This window comes from Hylobates moloch, unplaced genomic scaffold (genome assembly GCF_009828535.3).
Source record: "Hylobates moloch isolate HMO894 unplaced genomic scaffold, HMol_V3 SCAFFOLD_18, whole genome shotgun sequence".
In the NCBI taxonomy this organism is placed as follows: Eukaryota; Metazoa; Chordata; class Mammalia; order Primates; family Hylobatidae; genus Hylobates; species Hylobates moloch.
In genome coordinates this window covers 16,921,148-16,948,651 of record NW_026652293.1, presented here as the reverse complement: position 1 = coordinate 16,948,651, position 27,504 = coordinate 16,921,148, and the positions used below count along the sequence as shown (strand labels likewise).

Sequence of the window (27,504 nt, the reverse complement as noted above, 5' to 3'; positions counted from 1 at the left end):
TATTTCAAAACACTTACAAAGGGGAGCAAGTTACTTTTTGACGAGGACTGTCACAGTCAGTGAAGCAGGTAACAGTATTATCCAACATCGAATCAGAGGTCGAGTGACTTTCTAAAATGGTGACCTTTACAGATATTGCCATATGTTGCTGAGATAGGGGGTGGTGGTAGAAGAGTTGATCTCTTCTGAGCCCTCCACATTTTAAGTGATATGATTCAAAATTACACATACAAACTTTGTTTTAATTATACACTATTTTAAAAACTGCAATTATCTTTTGAGTTGATTTTATAATTTATTTTTCTTTTAATTTTTGACTTGAGCTCACAAGCAGTTCCTTGGAAAATATATTTCACTACACAATTGAGCGATCTTCACTTATAAGCATTGTTAAGAAAATAGGTTAGAAAGAGGTTTATGAACACAAGAAAATGATAACCCACATTAGATTTATGTTTGGCTGATGGTATGTGGAATACCATTGTTTGTCTTCAGATGTAAAAGGCTTACCAACACAAGAAGCAGATTTTCTTGTTATTTGGGAATAATTGTATTCCCAAATCTCAGTAGCTTAATAAACCAAAGTTTATGTCTTGTTCACACGTTGTTTTCAATATAGCTTAGAAGGGAATTTTGTTTATTACATGAATTCTAAGACTCAGGTGACACAGAGCTAATCTCTCTATGTGCTTCCATGATAACTCTTAACAGCTGGGAAGATAACACAAAAATTTCTCCAATGGCTTCTTAAAATTCCTCCGAAGCTGAATATTAACTCTTATTTACACCTATTACATATTACAACACTCTCAGTTAAACTGCACCTGCTTAACTTCGCTAATGTAGAAAAACTGCTCCATCCCCCCTTTTCAGTTGTTAATATCACAGAATTTCATCTTTACACATCATGTGCCCAAAACTTAATATTCATTTAAATGCATTGGTTTCTTAAATTATGTAGAAAATGAAATGTGGAGTTATAAACCAAAGTTACAGCAATAAAAGCTTTTAGGTTAATAATTGCTTTTCTAAACTTCACTGGTCTCTCAAATCATATAGAAAAACAAAAAATGGAGACAAAAACCATTGTTACCATAATGCTAGCCTTTTTAAATTGCCCATGTATTTACCTTTATTGAGGTCATTATTTCTTCCTACAATGTCCAGTTACTCTCTAGTATTATTTCACTTTACCATTCAAGACTCTATTAGACATTTCTTGAAAGGCAAGTCTAGTGGTCTCAAACTCCCTCACCTTTTGTTTATCTGGGAATGAATTAATTTCTCCTTCACTTTTGAAGGACACTTTTGACAGATATGGGATTCTTAGTTGAAAGACTTTTTTTTTCTTTTAGCATTTTGAACATATTAGCCCAATGCCTTCTGGCCTATAAATTTCTGATGAGAAATCTGCTAATAATCTTACTAAGAAATACTTACCTGTGAGAAATTGCTTCTCTCTTGCTGCATACAAGATTCTCTCTGTGTCTTTGCTATTTTAAAACTTGATTATGACCAAGTATAGTGGCTCATTCCTGTAACGCCAGCACTTTGGAAGGCTGAATGGGGAGAGTTGCTTGAGGCCAGAAGTTTGAGGCCAGCCTGGCAAGCATGGCAAAACTCTGTCTCTAACAACAACAAAAACAACAACAACAAAATTATTCAAGTATGGTGAAAAGCACCTGTAGTCCCAGCTACTCAAGAGGCTGAAGTGGAAGGATCACTTGAGCCCAGGAGGTCGAGGCTACGGTGAGGCATGATCACATCACTGCATTCCGGCCTGGGTGCCAGAGCATGACCCTGTCAAAAAAAATTATATTAAAGTAAAAAACTTAGCCTGATATAGTAGAGCATGCCTGTAGTCCTTACTATTCAAGAGATGGAGGCAGGAGGATTGCTTTAGACTAGGAATTTGAGATTGCAGTGAGCTATAATCACACCACTGCACTCCTCCCTGGGTGAAAGAGCAAGACCTTATCTCTACAAATTAAATAACTTAATTAAATTAAAGTTTGATTATAATGTATCTTGATATCTATCTCTTTGAATTAATCTCATTAAGTTCATTAAGCTTATTGAGGGTCTCTATTAATGCCATTATTTCTTCAAACATTATTCATCTTTCTCTTCTCCTTCTGAAATCCACTTTGTGTATGTTGGTCTGCTTCCTGGTGTCCCATGTTCCTTAGATTCTTTTCACTTTATACTTTAATCTCTTTTTCTGTTATTCAGATTCAATAATTTTGGTTTTTCTAAAATTGCTAATTCTTTTATCTGCCTGCTCTACTATGCCTCTGAATCTCTTTTTTGATTTTTTTCCTTTTAATTATTGTACTTTTTGCCTTCAGAATTTCTTTTTGGTTCCTTTTCAGGCTTTCTATCCCTTTATTCATATTTCCATTTTGATCACACATCATTTTCTTTCTTCACATCTTTCTTTACTTCTTTCACTATCTTTAATACAGTTATTTTAAAGTTTCTGTCTAATAGACCTATCAGCAGAGCTTTTTTAGGGAAACTTCCAGTTTATTTTTTTTCTTTTAATAGGCCATACTTTCCTATTTCTTTGTATTACATAATTTTTTTTGTTGAAAACTGAACATTTTAATCTAATAATGGGTAACAATGGGAATGAGATTCTCCTCCTTCTACATGTTTGTCGAGGGGCTTCCTGCATTGTTTTCATTTATTGTTTTTGTCTGAATGTTGTAGGCTATGTCTGTGTCACGAATTAGCCTGTAGTATAGACTTTAGGTTGTCTCCAGTGTTTTCCAAGCCTGCGCTTTTTGCTAAGTGTTCATAGTCATCTTCTAATTTTCCCCATTCATGCAGTTGCTTTGGAATATCCGAGTGTATCTCCCCTTGGACAAATTCACATCAGCCAAGGGGAGGGGCTTGCAACAATGGAGAAAGCTGCAAAAACAAAGGCCACCTATCTTTCTGTCTGCATCTCTGTGATCAAAGAACCCAGTAATCAGAGCACAAATCTCAAATATTTGAAGAATCGAGTTGTTTTTGACACTCTCTTTCCCTGCTGCCTATGTGCAGGTTGCTGCACAAATACACATACAGCTGCCTGCCATGTGGCTAAGGAGCGTGGTATGAACATATGACACTGTGCTAGGAGCTAAAATTGACTGAATGTGAGTGCAACTTAGGATCCAAGTCGTCCCTAGAAGTTGTAGGCCTTCAATAGACTCCAAAAATAGTACAATCAGACAAATTCTGGCCATGCAACTGCAAAGGTGAGGAGTCAGATTCCAGGTGTTTCCTCCTCTGCCATCTTCCCAGATTTCTTTTCTATATTTCTTAGATTGCTTTCAGTAAATAGAATAACAAGTTAATGAATTTAATCTTTATTATTATTATTATTATACTTTAAGTTCTAGGGTACATGTGCACAACGTGCAGGTTTGTTACATATGTGTAAATATGCTGTGTTGGTTTGCTGCACTCATCATTTACATTAGGTATCAAACAAAAACACTACTAGCTCCCTCCGTTGAGTTGTTCTGAGAAGAAAAGGCAGGGCTCTGAATTCTGATGGAAGGGAACAGAAAGAAAAAAAAGGACTGAACTGGTGAAAGCACCTTTGTCTTTCAATCAAGATGAAATGGGAGAGTTCCCTGATTCCCCTCGCAGGATGTGCGAGAGGGGTGTCACCTGCTTTGTCGCCCCGCAGCTCAAACCCCTAGGGGCAGCTTGCAGACGGGCAGGTGCAGAGGCCGGCATGAGTGCTTTTGAGCTCTGGCCCCACGGCGGTGTCTAGGGTAGGTGTCTGTGACTACAGAAGCCCAAGTGGACGTATGTTACAAAACTCAGATTTGCTCTCTGCAGACGGCGTGTGTGTTAATCCGCTCAATGGACCCTCTGCCTTATCTCAAGAGCCTGGGGCCAGTGTGACAGCCTTCTGTATCCTGAGCTCTTGCCCAGTGGCCCTAAAGAATTGGATCACATGCGGGCTCAAAGGATGACTGCAAGGTTTTATTGAGTGATGGAGGTGGTTCTCAGCAAGTTGGATAGGGAGCCCGAAGTGGGGGAAGGAGTGGGAAGGTGGTCTTCCCCTGGAGTTGGACCACCCAGCGGCCAGATTTTTCTCCGACCTCCCCTAGCGGAACTCATTTCCCTCGGCATCCAGACATCGCTCCTCTCCTCTCTTTCTCTGCCGCCTTGTTCCGCTGTGATTGGTCTTCATGTTCAGCCGCCTGTGTGTGCCCGCTAAGGTGTTGGGTTTATATGGGGGCTGGATGAGGAGCATGGAGGGCCAAAAGGCAACATTTTGGACAGGAAAACAGACATGCCGGTCCTCATTTAGGGTTGGGGTGGGGCCTTTGACAGGGACCCGCCCTCTTCTACCCAGTATTTGCCTGTCTCCTTTCCGTATCAAAGACTCTTACTAAATCAACCAGAGCTAAGATATGTGTACTCGAGGAGAAAAGCTGAAAGACTTCTGTGTAGAATACATGGATGGTTAATACTGGTAAGTCCTTACTCAGGCCTTCCTTATTTGCGTTTTTACTGTGTTTCTAGCAAGAATGTACTTTATTTTAATGGGTAGTGATTTCCACATAGTCCACACAGCCGTTTTCTTTTCAGAAAAAAGAAAAATGTAATCCTCCTTATATTCAAAATGGTGTCTACACACCTGAAAAGACAAAACACAGAATTGAAGACTTAATCATATATGACTGTATAGATGGCTTTTATCCTACAACCCAGGGAAACAGGGCAAATGCACTAGTAGTGGGTGGGTACCTACCTGCTCCAGGATGTTGCAGTAAGTTCCAGTCCATATACTGACTTACATTTAAAATCCGAAATTACTCTCTCTTAAACACAAAAAAAGGGGAAACAATAAATTTCAATATTTTAGTATATGGAGTTTTGAGAAGTCTTTGCTTTCCAAAGTAGATAATTCTAAGTAGAATTTAAAACAATTATTGTAAACTAAAATTCTCTTTAATGTTTGCTACTCAGAATTATACAGATGGATGTGTGTATATGAATAGATATTTCTCTATTCTTCCAATGTCCAAAATAATACACTGGGTGAGACTAGTACCCTCTAAAGCCTACTATATTAGTTATGTATGGTTGTGTAACATATTTTGCTAAAAACATATTTGCTTAAAACAATAAACCTTTATTTTCTCACAGATGTTGCGGGTCAGGCATTTGGGAGTGACTTTGCTGTTTAGTTCTGTGTCAGATGCTCTCCTGTGTAGTTGTCAAGGATGTTGGCCTGGGCTGCAGTGACCTGACAACTTGGCTGGGCTGCAGGATCTGCTTCCAACATGGCTCACTCACACAGATTTTCATACGAGGCCCCAGTACCTTACCACATTGTCCCCTCCACAGGTTGCTTAAATGGCAACTAAATTCCCCAGAGCTGAAGATTCGAGAGAGAGAGAGTGAGGAGGAGGAGGAGGAAGCCTTCGTGTCATTTATCACCTAGTCACACGCTCTCACCTGAGCCATATTTATTCTGCAGAAATGAGTCACTAAGTCCAGCACACAACAAGTGGAGGAGAATTAGGCTCCACTATTTTGAGGAAGGAGTATTGAAGAATTTGTGGAATTTCCACAAATCATCAAATGTAGCAAAATGTCTCTCACATCAATAGGGTGTTTTATTTCTATGATGGTTCCTTTGGCTTTTTCAAGATTTTTTCTGTCTCTACAAACATATTCTTTTTTTTTTTTCTATCTAACAGTGCATTGTAAAGGTGAACCATACTTAAAGTGGATAGTCCATGACAGAAAAATGTTCTTTTCTCTTCTTTTTAAAACAAGGTCTTCCTCTGTTGCCCAGGCTGAAGTGCAGCAGCGCAGTATACGTCACTGCGATCTTGACCTCCTTGGCTCAAATGATCTTCCCACTGCAACCTCCTAAGCAGCTAGGAATATAGGCATGTACCACCATGCCCAGTTAATTTTTTATTTTTATTTTGTAGACACAAGGTCTTGCTATGATGCCTAGGCTGATCTCAAACTCTTGGCCGCAAGCAGTCCTCCCACCTTGGCCTCCAAGGTGTTCAGATTATCGTGCCCAAACCCAGATGAATTGTCAAAAGCATGAGTTCTTAAGAGAGGTAGCTATTGTAACTGTGAAACCAATTTCATTGTGCATAAAAACTGTAAGGAAAATAAATAATTATTCTATAGTTGGCTTATGAAAATTCTAGATCAGCCCAAATGCTTCTGGACCAACTGAATCCCAGCTATATCTGGTTTTCTGCAAAAGTATTTCCCAAGTGACCTTCTGAAATTTGTGTGGAAAAGATGGAGAAATTGACTGGTTTGATGATTTATCAAGTAGTTTGTAGTTTTATTAAATATGTTTTACCTGATTATCAGATACAGCGTTTTATTCTCGGGCATCATTACTCTTTTGTGTCTGCCCATAGTTTAATGGTTTAGAAGAAATGCAGTATAAATTCACAAATGAAATGCTACAGCAGATGGTGATAGTGAATCTGCATTAGTATAGATTCATAATTCCAGAAGAATCCTGTGTGCAAAGCTAAATCTAAAAAAATTAAATTTAGTAGTGGTAACTGTAAGATCCTGGTCTTAGGTCAAAGGAATCAGCTGTACTAGTACAAACAGATTAGCAACCACTATAAAAATTAGTGAGTATTTTAATCAATATTAAGGTCAGTTTGAGTTAACATTGTGATAGAACCATCATAACTGCTTGTGAGTCTACAATTTACATTGGTAGAAGATTAAGAAATAGAATGAGGCTGCTCTAAGTTCTGCTGACTTCAGTGCCAATCAGATCATAGGTGGAATTTTTTTTTTTTTTTTGGCTTTAGAGAACTACCATGTGAAAAAGATAAAAATGGTTTAAATTTGCTCAGTAAAAAAGAAAAGTCATGAAGTGGCTCAAGCCTGTGGTATTAATGATAATGATAGCTACTTTTAATTATACTTCCTTGTTGATTTGTTGAAAAGAAATCTCAGCAGACTATGTTATTTACATTCTATGAAACACCATCATGAGATATATAACTATACTTGTTCTGAAATCAGAAAACTAAAGTTTAAATCTCTGCTCTACCATTTAATGGAAATTTTAATTGAGTTTTTTAAGGCTCACTTCCTGCAAATCCAAAGACTCAAGCTTGTCCAAGGTGGAATTAGTGTTAAATGATCTATGTTGATGTATCATAATGTATCATGATGAAATTTGCAAATTTCAAAGGTAAAGAAAAAATAATACAAATCTCCAAACAGTGGTCGAGGGGAATCAACAGAATGTAACATAGAAGGAATGAAACTAAATGAGGCATTTTAAGCTCAACTTTGGAAGTTCAAAAAATGGGGGGCAAAATCTATCAACAATGAGAGATATGGATATAGGCCAAGAAACTACACAAAGACAAGTTATTGTTCCCAGGTCTTTGTTAAAGACATTTACAACATGCAAGGATTCAAAGTTATAATCGGCATAACTAATCTGTAGAAACCGCTTGAAAAAATTTTCTAGTCAAACAAAAAGAAATAGATTGATGAATGCAAGGTGTGTTAAAGACAAATTATTCATCTGACACTTGTTAAATATGACAAGATAGATTTTATTTGACTATAGCAACAGGAGAAAGAAGTCTTGAGCTAAGCTTGAAAAACAGCACAGCTGAGGATTTATACCCTAAAATCAGAGTAATTAAAACGCTATTTATAAGCAATGAAACTGAATGAATATTTGAAATTTCACATTGGAAGTTTCAAAAATGTGGCAAAAAAAAATGGTGAAGATAAATGTGGACTATAGGCCAAGAATCTATACCTAGAGAAGTTACCCACATATCTTTAAAATGAAGATACTTAAGAGATGCAAGAATTCAACATTTATAATCCACATAACAAGACTGTAGAAACTGCCTGAAACTCTTGCTAATGAAAAAATAAGAAAGAAAGACAATAAACCAGTGGACTAAAGAATAATGGAGACAATAAACAATATTGTGCATGCGTGTGTGGTGCATATGTTGGAATTTTTTATAATGTGTAGTATAAGCTTTCTTGAACAATGATCATATTTCATAGAAAAAATGAATACTCTTCTGGTATTACAAGTAGTAAATTATCTCTGAATCATCCCATGGAAATGGAAACATTTTTGGCAATATCAAGTATAAGCCTTATAATAACATAGTGCTTAAACATACATGTCAAATATTCAATATACACAAATTCCTCAATAAACTGTAATTATAGTGTGCTAAAAATATTGTATATAAAACATTAAAAACATCTTATTTTCTAATCAAAATTAAAAATCAATAAAAATGCTTATTATACTCTTAGATATTTAGATATTAAGATATATTCCTAGTTCATTTTCCTGGTTAAATAAAGAATAGAAATCTTGTCTTAATAACTGGTTTGAGACATGAATTAGCAATATTATTTTGTTGTGTGATGTGATCAATGAGAAATTCCTATGTTTCTCTGTAGTTCTTACATTCCTTCCAGTCAATTTTTTTAAATCTTCAAAAAACTACTATCTCCCACTATAGAGTTGGTCTGAGAAGAACAGGCAGGGCTCTGATTTCTGATGGGATGGAACAGAAAGAAAAAGAAGACAGATGAGCAGAATGGTAAAATAAGAACCTTCATCTCTCAACCAGGATGCTCACTAATCACCCAGGGCTAGAATATGTGTACTCATGGAAGAGTATATTAAATAGGTCTGCACAGTTTTCTTCAATCTTCATTAGTGAACAGCTCTTCACATATCTAGGTCATTGGATTTCTGTAACTTTTCTTGCCCTAAAAGCTCTAATTCATTACCCTAAGAAGAGAATATAATTTATTGATCAAAAATGTCATCTGTTATATGATTATCTGTTATAGAAAAACATTATTTATACTGTTTTGTGTTTTTTATTACAAGAAGTGAAACCTTGTGAGTTTCCAGGAATTCAACATGGAGGTCTATATTATGAGAGTATGCGTAGACCATACTTTCCAGTGGCTGCAGGACAATCTTATTCCTATTACTGTGACCGAAATTTTGTGACTCCTTCAGGAAGTTACTGGGATTACATTCATTGCACACAAGATGGGTGGTCGCCAACAGTCCCATGCCTCAGTAAGTAAACTTCTGTACAACAATATGTGCATAAAACTTGAAAAGAGTGAGATAACAGCAAATAAATGATTATATTGTCTTATATAACACAAATAGGACTAAAGGAAGAGTTGTTCAAGCAAAAAGACCAAAATGGATCTTTTCTGTTATGAGATCTTCATGAAAATTACAAGAGAAATAAATGTGGCAACTTTATGAGAATACCTATATAATTTAAATATATTTTATCACAAAAAACTAAGGTTAAGTAACATTGAATACTGACTTTTTTGTACAAACATTTAGTAGTAGCTTTAGTTTTTCTTGAGTTATACATTATTTTCGGTATTGATGCAGTCTTATTTAAATGTTCTAAAAATTATTTTAATACACTATTTTGAACAAATTCATATCTCTAATTTACCTTTAAATCATTTTATGGTCCTTAGGACTATGTATTTTCAATTATTTGGAGAATGGATATAATAAAAAATATGGAAGAACATATTTACGACTGGTCTCCTCCTCCCAGATGCATTCGTGTCAGTTAAGTCCACTCATTTGAGATCCCAGTATGTCCATAACTGACTAAGATCTAGACATTTAACTGGAAAATTTTGTACATCAACTCTCAAGCTGAATTTATGTCTTTTCATTTTAAAACAGAAGCCTGTCTAGTTTCCAGTTCCAAATGTGTCTGAATACATTTAAAATTTCTGGATAATTAGTGGATTCTGTCACTTAATAGGGCCAAGTAGCAATAGAAATATAAGTTAGGGGCCAGGTGCAGTGGCTCACTCCTGTAATCCCAGCACTATGGGAGACCGAGACAGGCAGATCACTTTAGGTGAGGAGTTCAAGACCAGCCTGGCCAACATGGTGGAACCCTGTCTCTACTAAAAATACAAAAATTAGCCGGGTGCAGTGGCACATGCCTGTAATCCCAGCTACCCAGGAGGTTGAGGCTGGAGAATGGCTTGAACCAGGGAGGCGGAGATTGCAGTGAGTTGAGATTAGACCATTGCACTCCAGACTCGCTGATAGAGCAAGACTCTATCTCAAGAAAAGAAAAAAAAAACATATATATATATGTATATGTATACACACACACACGTCATGAAGAGCACAAAATACACTAAATACACATTAAAGTAACACTGCTTCAGTATTTATATCAAAGCGAATGCATTGATTTAAGTAGATTATAAAATCATAGCATTAATTAACAATGCTTGCCCAAAGGTCACTTGTACATCTCTCACAATTGTGTGACATCTATTCTTATAGCTAATGCTCATGCTCTGTTACTTTAAATGAAGACTTACATTCAGTTATAGCTGACTTTCACTTTTTAGGTAAAGGGGTCTCTGAAAGTTTTTTTTTGTTTGTTTTTGTTTTTGTTTTTGTTTTTTTGAGACAGAGTCTCTCTCTATCGCCCAGGCTGGAGTGCAGTGGCGCAGTCTCGGCTCACTGCAAGCTCTGCCTCCCGGGTTCACGCCATTCTCCTGCCTCAGCCTCTCCGAGTAGCTGGGACTACAGGCGCCCGCCACCACGCCCTGCTAAGTTTTTGTATTTTTTTAGTAGAGACGGGGTTTCACCATGGTCTCGATCTCCTGACCTCGTGATCCGCCCGCCTCGGCCTCCCAAAGTGCTGGGATTACAAGCGTGAGCCACCGCGCCCGGCCTGAAAGTTGTTTGTGTGTATTGTTTGCAATTTACAAAACATTCCATTATAGAAACTATATGATAATTAGGATACAATAGAGATAAAGGACAATGGGAATCTTCTTACACATTCATAGAAGCACTGCCCTCAACAACAGCCTAAGCCTCTGGAAGAGAAGTCCCTTTTTCTCTTGCCGTAGGCACCAACTCTGTTATTAATTCACTTAACAAATATTGTTGTGTGTCAAGTGCCTTTATAGGTATTGAAAATAAAATTGTTTACAAGAGAAACTAAATACTGTAGTTTAGAGGCTGGAGGAGAGTAATCGAAAAGTCGGCAAGAATAGATCAGAAAACTCATGATTATGACAAATGCTTTATTATAAATATGTATCATCTTTAACATGATTTATTTTCCTTTCAGACAGTAAAATTGGTCCATTTACATTTTTTTCTGATTACTAACCAAAAAAGAACATACACACTACTAATAATTTAGAACATATACATTACTAAAATAATTACTACCTTATACATATACCCATGAGTAATGTATAGAACATATACATTGATAATATATAAATAACATATACGTTACTAATATATTAGAACTTATTTTTGCTATCTTGTGTGTTTCTTCCTGCTTACATTTCCACATTTCTCTCAAACACCACGGCTATATGGGTTTAAGCATCCACTTAAGATGACAACTATTTTAAATTCCTGGAGACAAAATATTTACAAATTTATTTCCCTGCCCATGGTAGCAGTGTGTACTGTGTCTTTGCCTGGGAAATGGCATTTGACTAACTGAGGTCTAAGACCTCTTAATAGCACCAAAAAGATTCAGGTTATTGCAAAGTAGCCAGAAACGCTTCCAAAAAATTATAGGGAATGGAGAGTCTGCTAGATCTGCATTCTTCAAGGCCTGCAGAGCTCTGTTGACAGTCTCAAGAATTCTTTGCTTTTATTCTGCCCTTTCCTGTGTTTTCACTATTTTCTTTCAAAATTCATGGATGTCTAGGAAACTTCCAGTTTTGCTGTTTCAATTCATTAACAAATGTTTCATTGTTTTACCATATTGCCATGTTTTACTTGTTCCCTTCTGTAAAAGAAGTATTCAACAAATATTTATTTTTTTCTCTACTTTTTCTATTTTAGGAACATGCTCAAAATCAGATATAGAAATTGAAAATGGATTTATTTCTGAATCTTCCTCTATTTATATTTTAAATAAAGAAATACAATATAAATGTAAACCAGGATATGCAACAGCAGATGGAAATTCTTCAGGATCAATTACGTGTTTGCAAAATGGATGGTCAGCACAACCAATTTGCATTAGTAAGTGATTTACATATTCCCATTCAGTTTCTGTCTACTTCATTCCTCTCTTTGAGATGATAGTGTTTTACTTAAAAATATAGAAAACACTTTTAGGAGTAAAGAGATACAAATACTTCTAAAACCATTTAACATTCTGTGCCAAATTAAGTCTTTTGCATGTTTAGAGTAATGGCTACTTGGGAAGATGATCATTTCATCTCTTACAACTCAATTTGCCTTTACATAAAAGCAATCCCATCATGTACAGACTAGTTAGGGAGCTGCATGAGAATATCAGCAAAATGTGTTAGTTGCCAATAAAAACTTTGTTGTTTTCCCTTTCTTTGTATTTCAAAATTATCAACTGCTTTTATTGTATTCCTTGCTCACACTCAGAAAAGTTGTACATGTTGGGGGAGAAATGAGTGCTTAATTCTGAATTTCTGCTAGCATCAGGAGAATCAGACCTTAATAATTTGTATCAATGATGCTACTGAGGATATCCAATCAAAAAATTATCTCCACCCTATTGTTTACTACAGAGAAAACAAGTAAAGGAAAAGGATAGGTGGGTGGGCTGAATGTTTACAAACCTCATAGTTGCCAATGGATTCCTTACATGTAAAGTTCTCTGAACATGCTTGACCTTTACTTATTATGATAAAGAGATTGCATAATGAACAAAGGAAATCTTTCAGTGGCAAAAGTTGATTTTTTTTCTTTCCTCTTTATATATTCACAAAGATTTTTAAAGATAAATTGCTTAATGTATTTTTAACCCAGATACTGTTGTATAATTTACATACTCCCAAATCCACTTCATTTTCAAGAGTACAATGCAACTATTTTTAGCCATGAGATAATATGGAACCTTGATACATAATACAACATGGATGACTCTCAAAATTATTAAACTAAGTGAGAAAAAAGAAAGATACACTTACAAAGTGATTATCTCAATGTTACCATGAGTTTTGGGGGCTATATCAATTCCTACATTTCTAGAATACTGTTTTCAATTTCTATGCTTATCATGGGCTCTGTGTAAACAAAAAGGTGTATACTTCAATTTTACTCAGCTTTGATAAATGATCTACTTTAAAACTTGTAAAATAAAAGACAGGATGCTTCATAAATTTTTATGGAACTTATATCCATTTAATATAATTTTTATCTAACATATACACCCTTACTGTTAGTAAATCATTACATAACTACATAAATGGTTACATTAACTTTTAAATTCACAAAATTTTATCATCTTTAAAATAATATATTGTACCATCATAATAATAGACTTTAATAACAGACAATGAGATTTTTCACAAATAAAAATAGATCTGACCAAATGTTTCTAATGTATTTTCACAAGATTTGAATGATGAGAAAGAATATACAGAGAGAAATATATTTAACTATTGTAATTAACTATTATAGCACAAAAAGCACTGATTGTCAGACTATTTTTAATAGTACTCAATTTATTAGCACACACTGATTGGTAAATTTTATCCCTACAATAGGACTTTCTTAGTTGAGTTGTGCATCGTATGGCATAGAAAAGCAATCCTCAATTTTATTTTGTTTCAGAATTTTGTGATATGCCTGTTTTTGAGAATTCCAGAGCCAAGAGTAATGGCATGTGGTTTAAGCTCCATGACACATTGGACTATGAATGCTATGATGGATATGAAAGCAGTTATGGAAACACCACAGGTTCCATAGTGTGTGGTGAAGATGGGTGGTCCCATTTGCCAACATGTTATAGTAAGTATTTTATTCAAGTATTTTTTTATTAGAATTAAATAAAATAATAAATAGACACCTACATATGTATATGTACACATATATGTGTGTACATATATGTACATATATATGTAGACATATATGTGTGTACATATATGTACATATATATGTAGTCCTCCTATGAGTGTGAATTATCTTGAGACTTTAAAAAAAAAACAAGGTTGAAAATACAAATGTCTTCCTAAGAAATCAAATAAGATACAGTTAAGAGTATATAAAAAGCTTTATTTAGAAAGTTCCCAATAAGACTGTTGATTTTTCCCCACATATAAAGTATTTTTTTTTTCAGATTCTTCAGAAAAGTGTGGGCCTCCTCCACCTATTAGCAATGGAGATACCACCTCCTTTCTACTAAAAGTATATGTGCCACAGTCAAGAGTTGAGTACCAATGCCAGTCCTACTATGAACTTCAGGGTTCTAATTATGTAACATGTAGTAATGGAGAGTGGTCGGAACCACCAAGATGCATATGTAAGTTCTTAAAATTCTAGAACATGAGAAAATCAGAGTAATAAGTTTGATATTTGCTTTTTTATACTAGAATTTTTATGGGTTATTACCCCAGAACTGTGTTCACAAACAGCTCTTCTGCTGAATGTTTGCCTTTCAGATCTTAATATATAAGTGTATAAGCTTAGAAAATTCCATGTAAACAATGACCAAGTTTCTTTTTTAAAACAGGAATGTCGGCCTGGGGCGGTGGCTCACGCCTGTAGTCCTAGCACTTTGGAAGGCCGAGGCTGGCAGATCACGAGGTCAGGAGTTCGAGATCAGCCTGACCAACATGGTGAACCCCATCTCTACAAAAAATACAAAAATTAGCCAGGCATGCTGGCATATGCCTATAATCCCAGCTACTCAGGAGGGTGAGGCAGGAGAATCATTTGAACCCGGGAGGCAGAGGTTGCAGTGAGTGGAGATTGCGCCATTGCCCTCCAGCCTGGGCGACAGAGCGAGACTCCGTCTCCAAAAATAAAAAAATAAAAAAATAAAAATAAAATAAATAAATAAATAAATAGACAAAAAAGAAGAAGAAGAAAAGAAAAAGAGAAAAAGAAAAAACCAAGAATGTTCAGAGTCTTCAATTTGTTAATGGATACAATGAGTCTTCAAGAATGACATCCATTTATGCGCACATATGAAATATGGCATCTCAGCTTAACACCGGTAATCATTTTCACATTATTAACACTGAGGTAAAGAGTTTTCAAACAGTTCTGAAAACACTGTTTCAAAAAACCACGAACTATTAAATCCTACTTGAAAACATGAAATTTTTCCTGATAGAACACATAGCTGGTTAACACTGAGAAGTTCTTTCTCTGATTATTATTCTTACTTACATTTTATCAGTATCCGTAGCAAGCAAGAAAGAAATTAACGAAACTTCAGCCATTTCCATAACCCAGCGCTTTTCCATTTTTACCTTATTCTCCTCTTCCCTTATACCAGAATCAAAATGAGTACACTAAAAACCCCTCAAGCCAGTAACATAGGTATACTTCCAGAATTTTGTCCCCCAAGTACTATGAACTTGAAGCAACACAATTCAAAAAATATAAGCCCCAATAATTATGGCAACAACAAGAAAACCTAAAAGAAAAAAAAGCTGTACCCTGCAAAGCCACAGGGGTGGAGTTGCCTAAGACCATGGGAACCCACCTGTTGCCTCAGCATGACCTGGATGTGAGACATGGAGTCAAATGAGATCATTTTTGAGCTTTAAGATTTGACTGTCCTGTTGGATTTTGTACTTGCGTTGAGACCTGTAGCCCCTTTGTTTTGGCCAATTTCTCCCATTTGGAACAGATTTACTTACCCATTGTCTGCACCATTGTCTGCACCATTGTATCTAGGAAATAACTAATTTGCTTTTGATTTTACAAAGGGACTTGCCTTGTCTCAGATGAGACTTGGGACTGTGGACTTTTGAGTTAATTCTGAAATGAATTAAGACTTTGAGAGGCTTTTGGGAAGGCATTATTGGTTCTGAAATGTGAGGACATGAGATTTGGGAAGGGCCAAGATGGAATGATATAGTTTGACTCTGTGTCTCTGCTCAAATCTTACCACATGTTAAGGGCAGGGCCATGTGGAGATAACTGAATCATGGGGACTGTTTCCCCATATTGTTCTCATGGTAGTGAATAAGTCTCACAAGATCTGATGGTTTTATAAATGGGAGTTCCCCTGCACAAGCCCTCTTGCCTGTCACCATGTAAGATGTGACTTTGCTCCTCATTTACCTTCCACCATGATTGTGAGGCCTCCCCAGCCATGTGGAACTGTGAGTCAATTAAACCTCTTGTTTTAATAAATTACCTAGTCTCAGGTATGTCTTTAATTAGCAGCATCAGAACAGACTAATACGATTGCCTTAGTTTCCTAAAATGGTACAAAAATAAATGGCAGGAAACCACAATTGTAGGAGCAACAAGCAATACCATCAGGAAGATGAAAATAAAATGTGATATAAAAGCATCAGTGGGGTTATTAAAGAGTAGAGTGTGCACCTAGCAAAGTGAATTGGTGTGATAGATAAGAAATTTGGTGTAGTGGGTTTTCAAAGGGAAACCATAGAGAAATGAATGATTACAGAGATTATTAATCTGGAGAATAACCCATAAAAATCTAAGTCTAGGGAAGAAACCAGAACAATTGCAGTAAGTACAATCATCAAAATGTTCTTACATTTCTTTCTAAACAATTATTCCTAGTGTACAGCTTAATGTGGTTCCAGGCACAGTGAGAGATAAAATCTCACAGAAACATAATCTAGCCAGTGGTTTTTTAATTATAAGACTAATGAACAAATCTTACAAATCTTTAGGCAGGAAAATAAAAATGACTGAAAAGGAAATCTTAGGGAAAATAGAATGGTTGTTATATTAAAATGTAAATATAAGATAGTTAGTGTGATATTTATCAAGCAAAATACCTATTTATGGGTCAGACATAGTGGATCATCCTGTAATCCCAGCACTTTGGGATGCTGAGGTGAAAGGGTTGCTTGAGGTCAGGAGTTTGTGATCAGCCTGGGAATCATAGCAAGAGCCTGTCTATAAAAACAAAGAAAACTAATTAGCTGGGCGTGGTGGTGCATGCCTGTAGTCCCAGCTACAAGAGGAGGATGAGGTGGGACAATTGTGCCACTGCACTCCAACCCAGCGACAGAGCCAGTCCCTGTCTCAAAAAGAAATAAAACAACACCCCCATTTATTAGTTCATTAATTTGTGCCTAAATTGTTTTAACACACCCATTAAGAATCATTATATGCCAAGCCTTTTATCTAGACAGGAAGCACATTTTGAATTTGAAAATACAATTGCTTGATATCAAGTTAACTATAACTTCTTTGAAGATACAATGCAAACACAAAATTCAGAATACAAAAATATGTAGAGAGCATGTTGTTAACAATAAGGGAAGAAAACATAGGGGGGAGATTGGCAGGAAAAACAAGACATTTTGACTTTATCACTTTGAGGTTTCTTCTATTTTACAGTTATTTTATTTATTTATTTATTTTTAATTTTGTGGGTACACAGTAGGTATATATATTTATGGGGTGTATGAGATATTTTGATACAGGCATGCAATGTGAAATAAGCACATCATGGAGAGTAGGGTATCCATCCCCTCAAGCACTATCCTTTGAGTTACAAACAACCCAATTACACTCTTTAAGTTATATTTAAGGTATACTATTAAATTATTGTTGACTATAGTCACCTTATTGTGCTATCAATTACTAGGTCTTATTCATTCTTCTAATTATTTATTTGTACCTATTGAAAACAGGTACCCACCTCCTCCCTGACACCCCCAACCACTGCCTCCCACCACTAGCCCCTTGCTTCTGGTAACCATTCATCTACTTTCTATGTCCATAAGTTCAATTGCCCTTATTTTTAGATCCCACAAATAAGTGAGAATATGTGATGTTTGTCTTTCTGTGCCTGGCTTATTTCACTTAACATGATGATCTCCAGTTCCATCCATGTTGTTATAAATAACTGGATCTCATTATTTTTTATGGCAGAATACTACTCCATTGTATATACGTACCACATTTTCTTGATCCATTCATCTGTTGATGGACATTTAGGCTGCTTACAAATCTTAGCTATTGTAAACAGTGCAGCAACAAACATAGGGATGCAGATGTCTCTTCCATATACTGATTTCCTTTCTTTTGGGTGTATGCCCTGCAGTAGGATTGCTGGATCATATGGTAGCTCAATGTTTAGTTTTCTGAGGAACCTCCAAACTGTTCTCCATAGTGGTTATGCTAACTTGCATTCCCACCAACAGTGTACAAGTGTTCCCTTTTCTCCACATCCTCCCAAGCATTTATTACTGGTTTTTGGATATAAGCTTGGTTTTTGGATATAAGCCATATTAATTGGAGTTAGATGATATCACATTGTAGTTTTGATTTGCATTTCTCTGATAATCAATGATGTTGAGCACCTTTTCATATGCTTGTTTACCATTTATATGTCTTCCTTTGAGAAATGTCTATTCAAATCTTTTGCACATTTTTAATTGGATTATTAGAATCTTTCCTACAGAGTTGTTTGAACTCCTTATATATTGCAGTTATTCATGCCCTGTCAGATGGGTACTTTACAAATATTTTCTCCCATTCTGTGGGTTGTCGCTTCTCTTTGTTGTTTATTTTACTGTGCAGAAGAAGATTTTTTCTTTGTGTAACCCCATTTGTCCATTTTTGTTTAGGTTTCCTGTGCTTATGGGATATTGCCCCCAAAATTTTTGAACAGGCCTATGTCCTGGAGATTCTCTGCAATGTTTTCTTGTAGTAGTTTCATAGTTTGAGGTCTTAGATTTAAGTCTGTAATCCACTTTGATTTTTTTTATATGGTGAGACATAGGGGTCTAGTTACATTCTTCTGCATATGGACATCCTGTTTTCCCAGCACCATTTATTGAAAGACAATCTTTTCCCCAGTGTACGTTCTTGGCACTTTTGTCAGAAGTCAGTTCACTGTAGGTGTGTGGATTTATTTCTGTGTTCTCTATTCTGTTCCATTGGTCTATGTGTCTGTTTTTATGCCACTATTATGCTGTTTTGATTACTATAGTTGTGTAGTATAATTTGAAGTCAGGTAATATGATTCCTCTAGTTTTGTTCTTATTGCTTAGGATAGCTTTGGCTATTCTGGGTCTTTTGTGGTTCCATATAAATTTTAGAATTGTTTTTTCCTACGTCTCTGAAGAATGTTATTGGTGTTTTGACAGTGATTGCACTGAATCTGTAAATTGCTTTAGGTAGTATGGACATTTTACCAATGTTGATTCTTCCAATCCATAAACATAAAATATCTTTCCATCTTTTTGTATCCTTTTCAATTTCCTCATCAGTCTTTTATAGTTTTCATTATAGAGCTCTTTAACTTCTTTGTTTAATTCCTAGGTATTTAACTTTGTGTGTGGCTACTGTAAATGGGACTACTTTCTTGATTTCTTTTTCACATTGTTCACGTATAGAAATGCTACTGATTTTTGTATGTTGATTTCATACCCAGCAAATTTACCAAATTTATCAGTTCTAATAGTTTTCTGGTTGAGTCTTTAGGTTTTTCCAAATATAAGATCATATCATCTGCAAACAAGGATAACTTGGTTTCTTCCTTCCCAATTTGGATGCCCTTTGTATCCTTCTCTTGTCTGATTGCTGTAGCTAGGACTTCCTTTATTATGTTGAATAACTATGGTAACAGTGGGCATCCTTGTCATGTTCCAGTCCTTTGAGGAAAGGATTTCAGTTTTTCTCCATTCAGTATGATACTAACTGTGTATCTGTTGAATACAGCCTTTGTTACTTTGAGGTGTGTTCTTCTATCCCCAGTATTTGAGGGTTTTCATCATGAAGGATATTGAATTTTATCGAATGCTTTTTCAGCATCAACTGAAATGATCATATGGTTTTTATCCTTCATTCTGTTAATATGATGTATCACATTGATTGACTTGTGTATATTGCACCATCCTTGCATCCCACAGGTACATCCCATTTCGTCATGATGAATGATCTTTCTAATGTATTGCTGAATTCAGTTTGCTAGTATTTTGTTGAGTATTTTTGCATTGATATTTATTAGAGATTTTAACCTGTAATTTTCTTTCTCTTTTTTGGATGTATCTTTGTTTAATTTTGGCATCAGGGTAATACTGGCCCCATATATTCCCCCAGCATCTGCCATACCTCAGTACCATATCAGAAAGAAGGAGCCTAGAGTATTATTCTATTTCTCTGGGATAGTCTCTCACATACATGCATTCCCTCATCATTGGTCACACTTTTTGCCATTTTCTGTTTACTATCTATCTTAACCAAGCTTAGTATCTCTGGATGGAAGTCCATAAGTGAGCTATAATACCCACCCATAGAGTGCAGCAATAGCCCCTTGCATCAATAGCCTTTCCAGAACTTCCCTCTATGAACATTCCCAATAAGAAAAAGTACAGTTACAAATATAAAATATGGCAGGAGTATCTCTACCACTAGTCAGGGGGCAGCATCTAGGCAGTCTTAGTTTAGTGCGAGAAATAATCATTCCTCAGCCCATTGTCCCTTTAGTAATGTACACTTAAATTCAGAGGACTTGAAGTAATGTTTTCAGCTGCAATGACTTCTTGTGGCAAAATCTACAGCTGTAATTCTAAATTGGTAGAAATGGATCTGGCAAAACAGAAACAGTTTACGGGGTTGGAAGTATGTATGATCTGACCATTCATAGCATTTGCCGTAATCCATGTGTCTGTACATATCTAAGCATTGCCTTTGGGATAACCACTCAATTCTTTCAGAACTTCCAGATATATTGCCTTCAACGTTATTTACCACGAATCTTGCCTTGTAATCTAGATTTTATTATCTACAAGGTGATTGCTTCACTCAAATTGGGATGTGCTATCAGAAAAACGGGCAGATTGCTTTGCACAAGGAGAAAAAGAATCACAGAGTTTAGACCATTTCAAAAAAGGAGCTAGAAGTTCTTTTGTGGATTATATCATTGGTCAAAAATGCTGGCTGCAAACTGCTTATGAATGTAACATACACCAAGAGCAACCACCAGTGGAGGGCTGCTGCATGTGTCATTTCCATATTATTAGTTTTTCTAAACTGTTCCATGCTAATTGGAATGCTTGTCTGATATTACCTATGAAATAATAGGCATTTTGAGTTTTAGATTTATTACCCACAATGGTGAGGGCTATCTTCATCAAAGTTCAGTAACGAACAAGGAACTGTCTTTTAATCCCCCTTTGAAAAAATTCACAAAGAATAACCATACATATTTATGGGGTGCATAGTAATGTGTGTGTGTGTGTGTGTGTGTGTGTATACACACACATATATATAATGTATAGTAGTCAGAGTAATTAGCATCTCCATTATCTCAAACATTTATCATTTCTTTCTGTTGGGAACACTGAATATCCTCCTTCCAGCTATTTGGTATTATATAGTATATTCTTGGTAACTGAAAAAAAAATTACATCTAAGTGTTAACCCCAGGTATCTTGAAATGCCAACTCCTAACAGTCATAGCCTGGGAGTTCATGTTAGCCTTCTTGCAACTATGCATAGCCACATAATTAATCAAAATCGTTTGTGTTTTGGTGAGAATTAGCATCTGCAATGGTGAGTTTTATGTGTCAGCTTAGCTAGGCTATCAATCCAAGTTATTTAATCAAATATTAATCTAAGTGTTGCTGTGAACAAGGTATTTTATAGATGGAGTTAATAACATCTACAATAAGTTGCCTTTAAGTAAAGATTACCCTTGATAATATGGGTGGGTCACATTCAATCAATTGAAGCAGTTAGAGTCAAAACTTAGGCTTCCCAAAGAAGAAATTCTACCTCAAGACTGTAACATTAACCTTTGTCTGAGTTTCTACTCTATTAGCCTGCCCTATGAATTTTGGACTTGCTTATACTCACAAATCAAGTAAACCAATTGCATAAAACAAATCTCTCTCTATCTCATCTATCTATACGCACCTCACACTATACATTCTGTTTCTCTGGAAAACACTAATACATCATCTTACCACTTAACATTTTTAAGCAATTAAAATCTCTCACTATCTTCCCAAGATTTGGTATTACTTAATATTCGCTAGAGATGCTGGTTTGACCGATTATAAAATTCTCATTGTCAAGAACATCTAAGACCAAGTGAAGACAGCCCTTTTCCAAAGTCTGACTATAAGCCGGTAATTGAATTCACTACCAAATTACAAAGCATTTATTTCAAGGAATCTGTGGAAAGATTAACCTGGCAGGCACCAACACTTTTCTGTTTTGCAAAACAGACCACATATTTAATGTTACTTCTCTAGTATTCATAGTCATCTGGTCTTTAAATCCTGGCGCTTGGAAGGTAGGATCTGTTGATGAAGGGTCAGAGTGAAGGAGTGCCATGATTTAACCTGTATCTCCCCAAGTCTCCATCAAAACCTTTGTCACACATGAAGCCAATTATATTTGGTTCAGATATTTATCTCAATATTGCTGGGGTTGATTGTTCATTTGCTTTACTTTCCACCATGAGATGTTTTAATATCACCAAACTTGTTAGCAGCAACCAAGAAAATGTATTTCTAGTCATTTCTCCACCATTTTGTATCATATTCTAAATATATATATAAAACAAACTCTTGAGTCAAAGTCATATAATCCAAACTACACTCCTATGATTCATTCCAGATAATCTTCTCTGAGGATTTTCCCTTCAGACATAGAGTGGATTGGTAACACCCTAGCAATAAACGTTTGTCAGACCCTTCATCCTATCCTCCTTAAATTTCATGGTGCCTTTACCATATCATGAAGAAGGAAAGAAGCTCAGCGTCCACTTCTGATACCAATCTGCCACTCCTACACTGCTAAGCTAACAGCAGTGATCTTGCTTTCAGAACTAGCAATTCACATTTTTACCTATCATTATGTTAACTGTTGAAAATTATTTAACACAGCGATAATGTCAACAGCATAGTGAGAATTGTGACTCTTATGTGTAGTGTCTGATTATCCTAACCTTCACCTTGAATTCATATGTTTAAGGGAGATGACTCAATGAGTGTCTGTGATCTCTGAAGTTCTTCCATTTCCTTTCCTTTATTAGTTGATGAGCTCCCTCACCTGCTGCATCTTATGAAATCCAGTTATTTATTATACTTATTTTAGATGAAAACCCTAAAAAATGTGATTTGAACACCTTAACTCAGATTCTTATTTATCTTCAATCTGGTGTACACCTAAAGATTCTCTCGCAAGAATTTTAACAAGGGTCAAATTATCAGTCTTCTGTGAAATTAGAGAAAATATCACAGACTTGTTTTTAAAACTTTTCTTAAGGAAACATGCAGAAAACTCAAAAACATGGGTGAGTGCTACCTAGGTAGAGAAATAAAACATTACTCTTTCATTAGAAATACAATTAAACTTTGAAAACTTAAATTTAAATATGATTTCTAAAATAGTTAAGACTTGGTTACATTTGATGACATCAATAAAGATGAACTAGGTAAGTAATCATAATGGAGTACATTCTTAAATACAATTATTTTTATGACACATACGTACCTCAGAGTGGAGATAAATTAAAATATTAGTATGTAATGTATCATAGTTACTATGTTTTGCAGATTAAAGATGTCCACAAATAATTTGAAAATCCTCTGATTAAGTGACCTATTTCCCCATCATCTTAAACTTGTGCTAGCCCATGACTTTTCTGACCAATAGGATATAGTATAAGTATCTCTATGCCAGTTACGGATGTAAGTTTTTAAAAAATAGCAGCTTCTGCCTTGGTGTCTTGTAGCTTCTAATCAGCATGAGAGAATTCAGGGTACCCTGTAGAGAGGCCCTGAGAGTGACAGGAGTCACCTGAACCCCAAATTCACTTGTTGCTGGCAAAGCACCAAATATGTGACTGAAGACATATTGAACCCTCCACCCCAGAATATTAACCAGATGAATAACAATGAATGCCTCCATTAATACACAGAAAACAAAAGAATTATCCATTTGAACCCCACCAAAATTCTATGCCCCATAGAATTGTGAGATGTCATTAAATGGTATATTAGAAAAGAAGAAATATCTCTAAACACTAACCTAAGTTCCAACTTAAGAAGGTAGGAAATCATGAATATTAGTGTAGAAATCAATGAAGCAAGTGCAATATAGAAAAAAAACTGTTTTCTAATCTTCTCAAAGAATGAATAAAACCAAAGTTAGTTCTTTGAGAAGAATAAATGATATATTTCTAGCAAGAACAATGAAGGAAAAAAATAAGGAATGAATTACCTGTCATTTGGCATGGTATAGGGCATTGATTGAAATGGTTCCAATAATTGAAGGATATACAATTATTTTAACTTTTGAAATGTCCAAAGTGTCAGGGTTTTGTCTGAAAAACACACCAAAAAAAAAGAGAATACCCAAAAGAGTTCCATTATTAAATGGAAATTTTATATGAAGGAAAATTCTACAAGAAGGTACAGTAATGGCCTTGGTCATATTCAAGAGTAAATACCTCCTCTTTTTCTGGGACTCACTCTAGAGACTGCTGAAGCTCTGTCTTAGGCTGTTGAAGGAAGAGTTTAAAGGGATTCTCCATTAGAACACCTGCTGCCAGAGGCTAGATGATCATCCTGTCTTTCTGATGGCAGTTCATAAATAAATGGTTACCACTCTACCTGGAAAGCTGTGGCAGATCCTCATGGAAAAATATAAGACTAAAGGAGTTCAGTGGGGTAAACTTTAATGTGTTTTCTCAGCTATTATGGAAGACATTGAGGACATAAAAGGCCAGATCACATGGGTTGATACCAATTCATGACCAGTGATTAATTAATGCAAAAATAGTTGATTCAAGCACTTCTTGCCTGAGATACTACTTTTATGGGAATTAAAAAGACTAATCAAACTGGGACAAGTTGATGCCCACCAAAATAAAACTCTATGAGGATTGGAAAGCGACTGGAGTCAACAAATAGATATTTCGGTTCATTACCTAGAAGTAACTACTTATATACATGAAAGGAATGGTCACAGAAGGACTTAAACCAACAGAAGCACCAGAAAAGGTATAAATTGTTTACCATAATGGTCCAGTTTCTTAGCAAGATAGGTAAGATTTAAAAATTCATTAGGACATATCCACTGGGGTGATGGCCCAGCATACAGCTAGTAAATAGATTGTATTTGATGTTTGTTCTTAACACCAGGAAGATTTAAGCAAGCTTTGAAGGCCACTGAAACGTATTTGAGACTTGGTTTTTTTCATGGAAGTTAAATCTAACGTATGAAAATTAAATAATTTGAATTGTTTTTGCCCACCAAGTTACATTCTTCTGATCAAGGAAGCTATTTTACAGCACATGATATGCAACAATGGGCAAATAAACACCACATCGAATATATATATCATATCCTTTATCTTCTGCAGAGTAGTGGAAATATTTGAAATCATTAATTGAAATATCTGCCAAAAAAAAAAAAAGACTGGGGAAGGTAGGTCAGTAATAAAGGATGAAAGAGCTGGTTTCCTTGTTTTCAAGTTGTGCATTAAAATTAAACATGAGATAATCATGTGGTTTTGTTTTTAGTTCTGGTTTATGTGATGAATAACATTTATTGATTCATGTTTGTTGAGCCAACCTTGCACCACAGGAATAAAGCCTACTTGATTGTGGTGTATTAGCATTTTGACATGCTGCCAGATTCAGTTTGATCAGATTTTGTTGACTATTTTTGCATCTATGTTCATCAAGGATATTGATCAGAAGTTTTCAGCTGTGTCTTTGCCAGGTTTTGGCATTAGGATGATGCTGGCCTCACAGAATGATTTAGGAAGGAGTCCCTCCTCCTCAATTTTCTGGAATAGTTTCAGTAGGAATGATACCAACTCTTCCTTTCATATCTGGTAGAATTTGCCTGTGAATACATCTGGTCCTGGGCTTTTGCTGGTTGGTAGGCTTTTAATTACTGATTCAATTTTGGAACTCATTTTTGCTTAGCTTGGAGATTGAATCTAAATGTCCATCAATGGTAGATTGGATTTTTAAAATGTGGTACACATTTACCATGGAATACTGTGCAGCTGTAAAATATAGCGAGATAATGTCCTTTGCAGGAACATAGATGGAGCTGGAGGCCATTATCTAAGCAAACTAACACAGGAACAGGAAACCAAATACCATATGTTGTCACTTATAAGTGAAAGCTAAACAATGAGTACATATGGATACAAAGAAGAGAACAACAGATACTTGAGGGTGGAGAATGGGAGGAAAGTGAAGATTTAACAAGCCACCTTTTGATTACTATGCTTATTACCTAAGTGAGAAAATAATTTGCACACCAAACCCCTCTGACACACAATTTACCTATATAGCAAACCTGCACATGTGCTCCCAAATCTAAAGTAAAAGTAAAACATAAAACTAAAATAAAAAGTTAAACATGGGAGAAACCAAAGATGATTTACTATTAGATAAATTTCCTAGATAGAGTGGTAGAGGTAAGAACGATTTGGGGATGAAACCAGCACTTATCTACAAGTCTTTTCAAACACATCACAATTTTCTCCTTTCTGCCTTACCCCATAATTTCTGAGTCCAGTTTAAAATGAACAGTTCTTGAAGCATCACTCATATTTAAACAGGAGTTACTGTCTATAGTTTTTAATTGAAATGAATTCAGAAGGGGTTGCTGGGCCAGATGAAGGACTGGCAAATGGCAGTCATGGGGAACTGTAGTCTCCTGCCTATTTTTGTAGGGCTCTGACTATACTGGTTTTTACATTTTGACATCTTTTTAAAATTAAAGTAAGAAAAATCATTTTATAATTAAAATATTCATAAAATTTATATGAAATTTACATATTTGTGTCCATAAAGTTTTACTGGAACACGACCATGTTCACTAGTTTACATATTCCCCATGGCTGTTTTTACGCTATCAGGGACAACAGAGTAGTTGCAACAGAGATCACAGAATCGAGAATGAAATAGGTAATTTAGGTAGTTTAATTGGAAATGATAAGGTTTAGATAGACTAGAATCAATAGTGCAGACTAGTAGCTCACAGAGACTTCTCTGGTTTCTGGATTGAACATAGCTATATGCATTCCCATTGACTTCTGAACCATCATCAGTAAGTTTCATCTTAGTGGGAGTCCTTAGGCTGTCCCTTTCTCCAAATTTTGCCATTAAATTTTTGGCTGACTGGCCACTTTGTTGCTTGCCCCAGCTAATATCCTCTACACATACTAATCTTCTCTACTTGCTTCCCACTGTAACCTCTTTGTATTCAATAGGATCCTTGGGCAGGGACTTTTCCACGCTATAAAGTCACTCCCCTCCAGTGGGGCAGCAGAGCTTCCAGTCCACATAGACTGCTTGCCTATCTGGGGTTCAACTTCTGAGCCACAGAACTGGGCTGCGAGACAAAGGTGGATAAAAACAGCCACTCTTTTTTACTGAGATTTATGTGGACTTTCTGGAATAAATATTTCCCAACAGTATGCTCTTTGTCCAATTTCTAGAGATTATTTTTATAATTTTATCCAGTTTTAT

The 27,504-nt window shown here is 35.7% G+C and overlaps 1 protein-coding gene across 1 annotated transcript in view; it reads left to right on the top strand.

Annotated features, from left to right (window-relative positions):
• Positions 1–4,415: 4,415 nt before the first annotated feature.
• The window catches only part of LOC116457932 (complement factor H-related protein 3-like), a 39,425-nt gene continuing 16,336 nt past the window's right edge, over positions 4,416–27,504 (top strand). The window contains 6 exon segments of the mRNA XM_058430661.1: positions 4,416–4,480; positions 8,903–9,100; positions 9,529–9,592; positions 9,594–9,625; positions 11,906–12,088; positions 14,166–14,348. Of these exon segments, the coding sequence (XP_058286644.1) occupies positions 4,468–4,480; positions 8,903–9,100; positions 9,529–9,592; positions 9,594–9,625; positions 11,906–12,088; positions 14,166–14,348 (673 nt within the window). The 5' untranslated portion in view covers positions 4,416–4,467.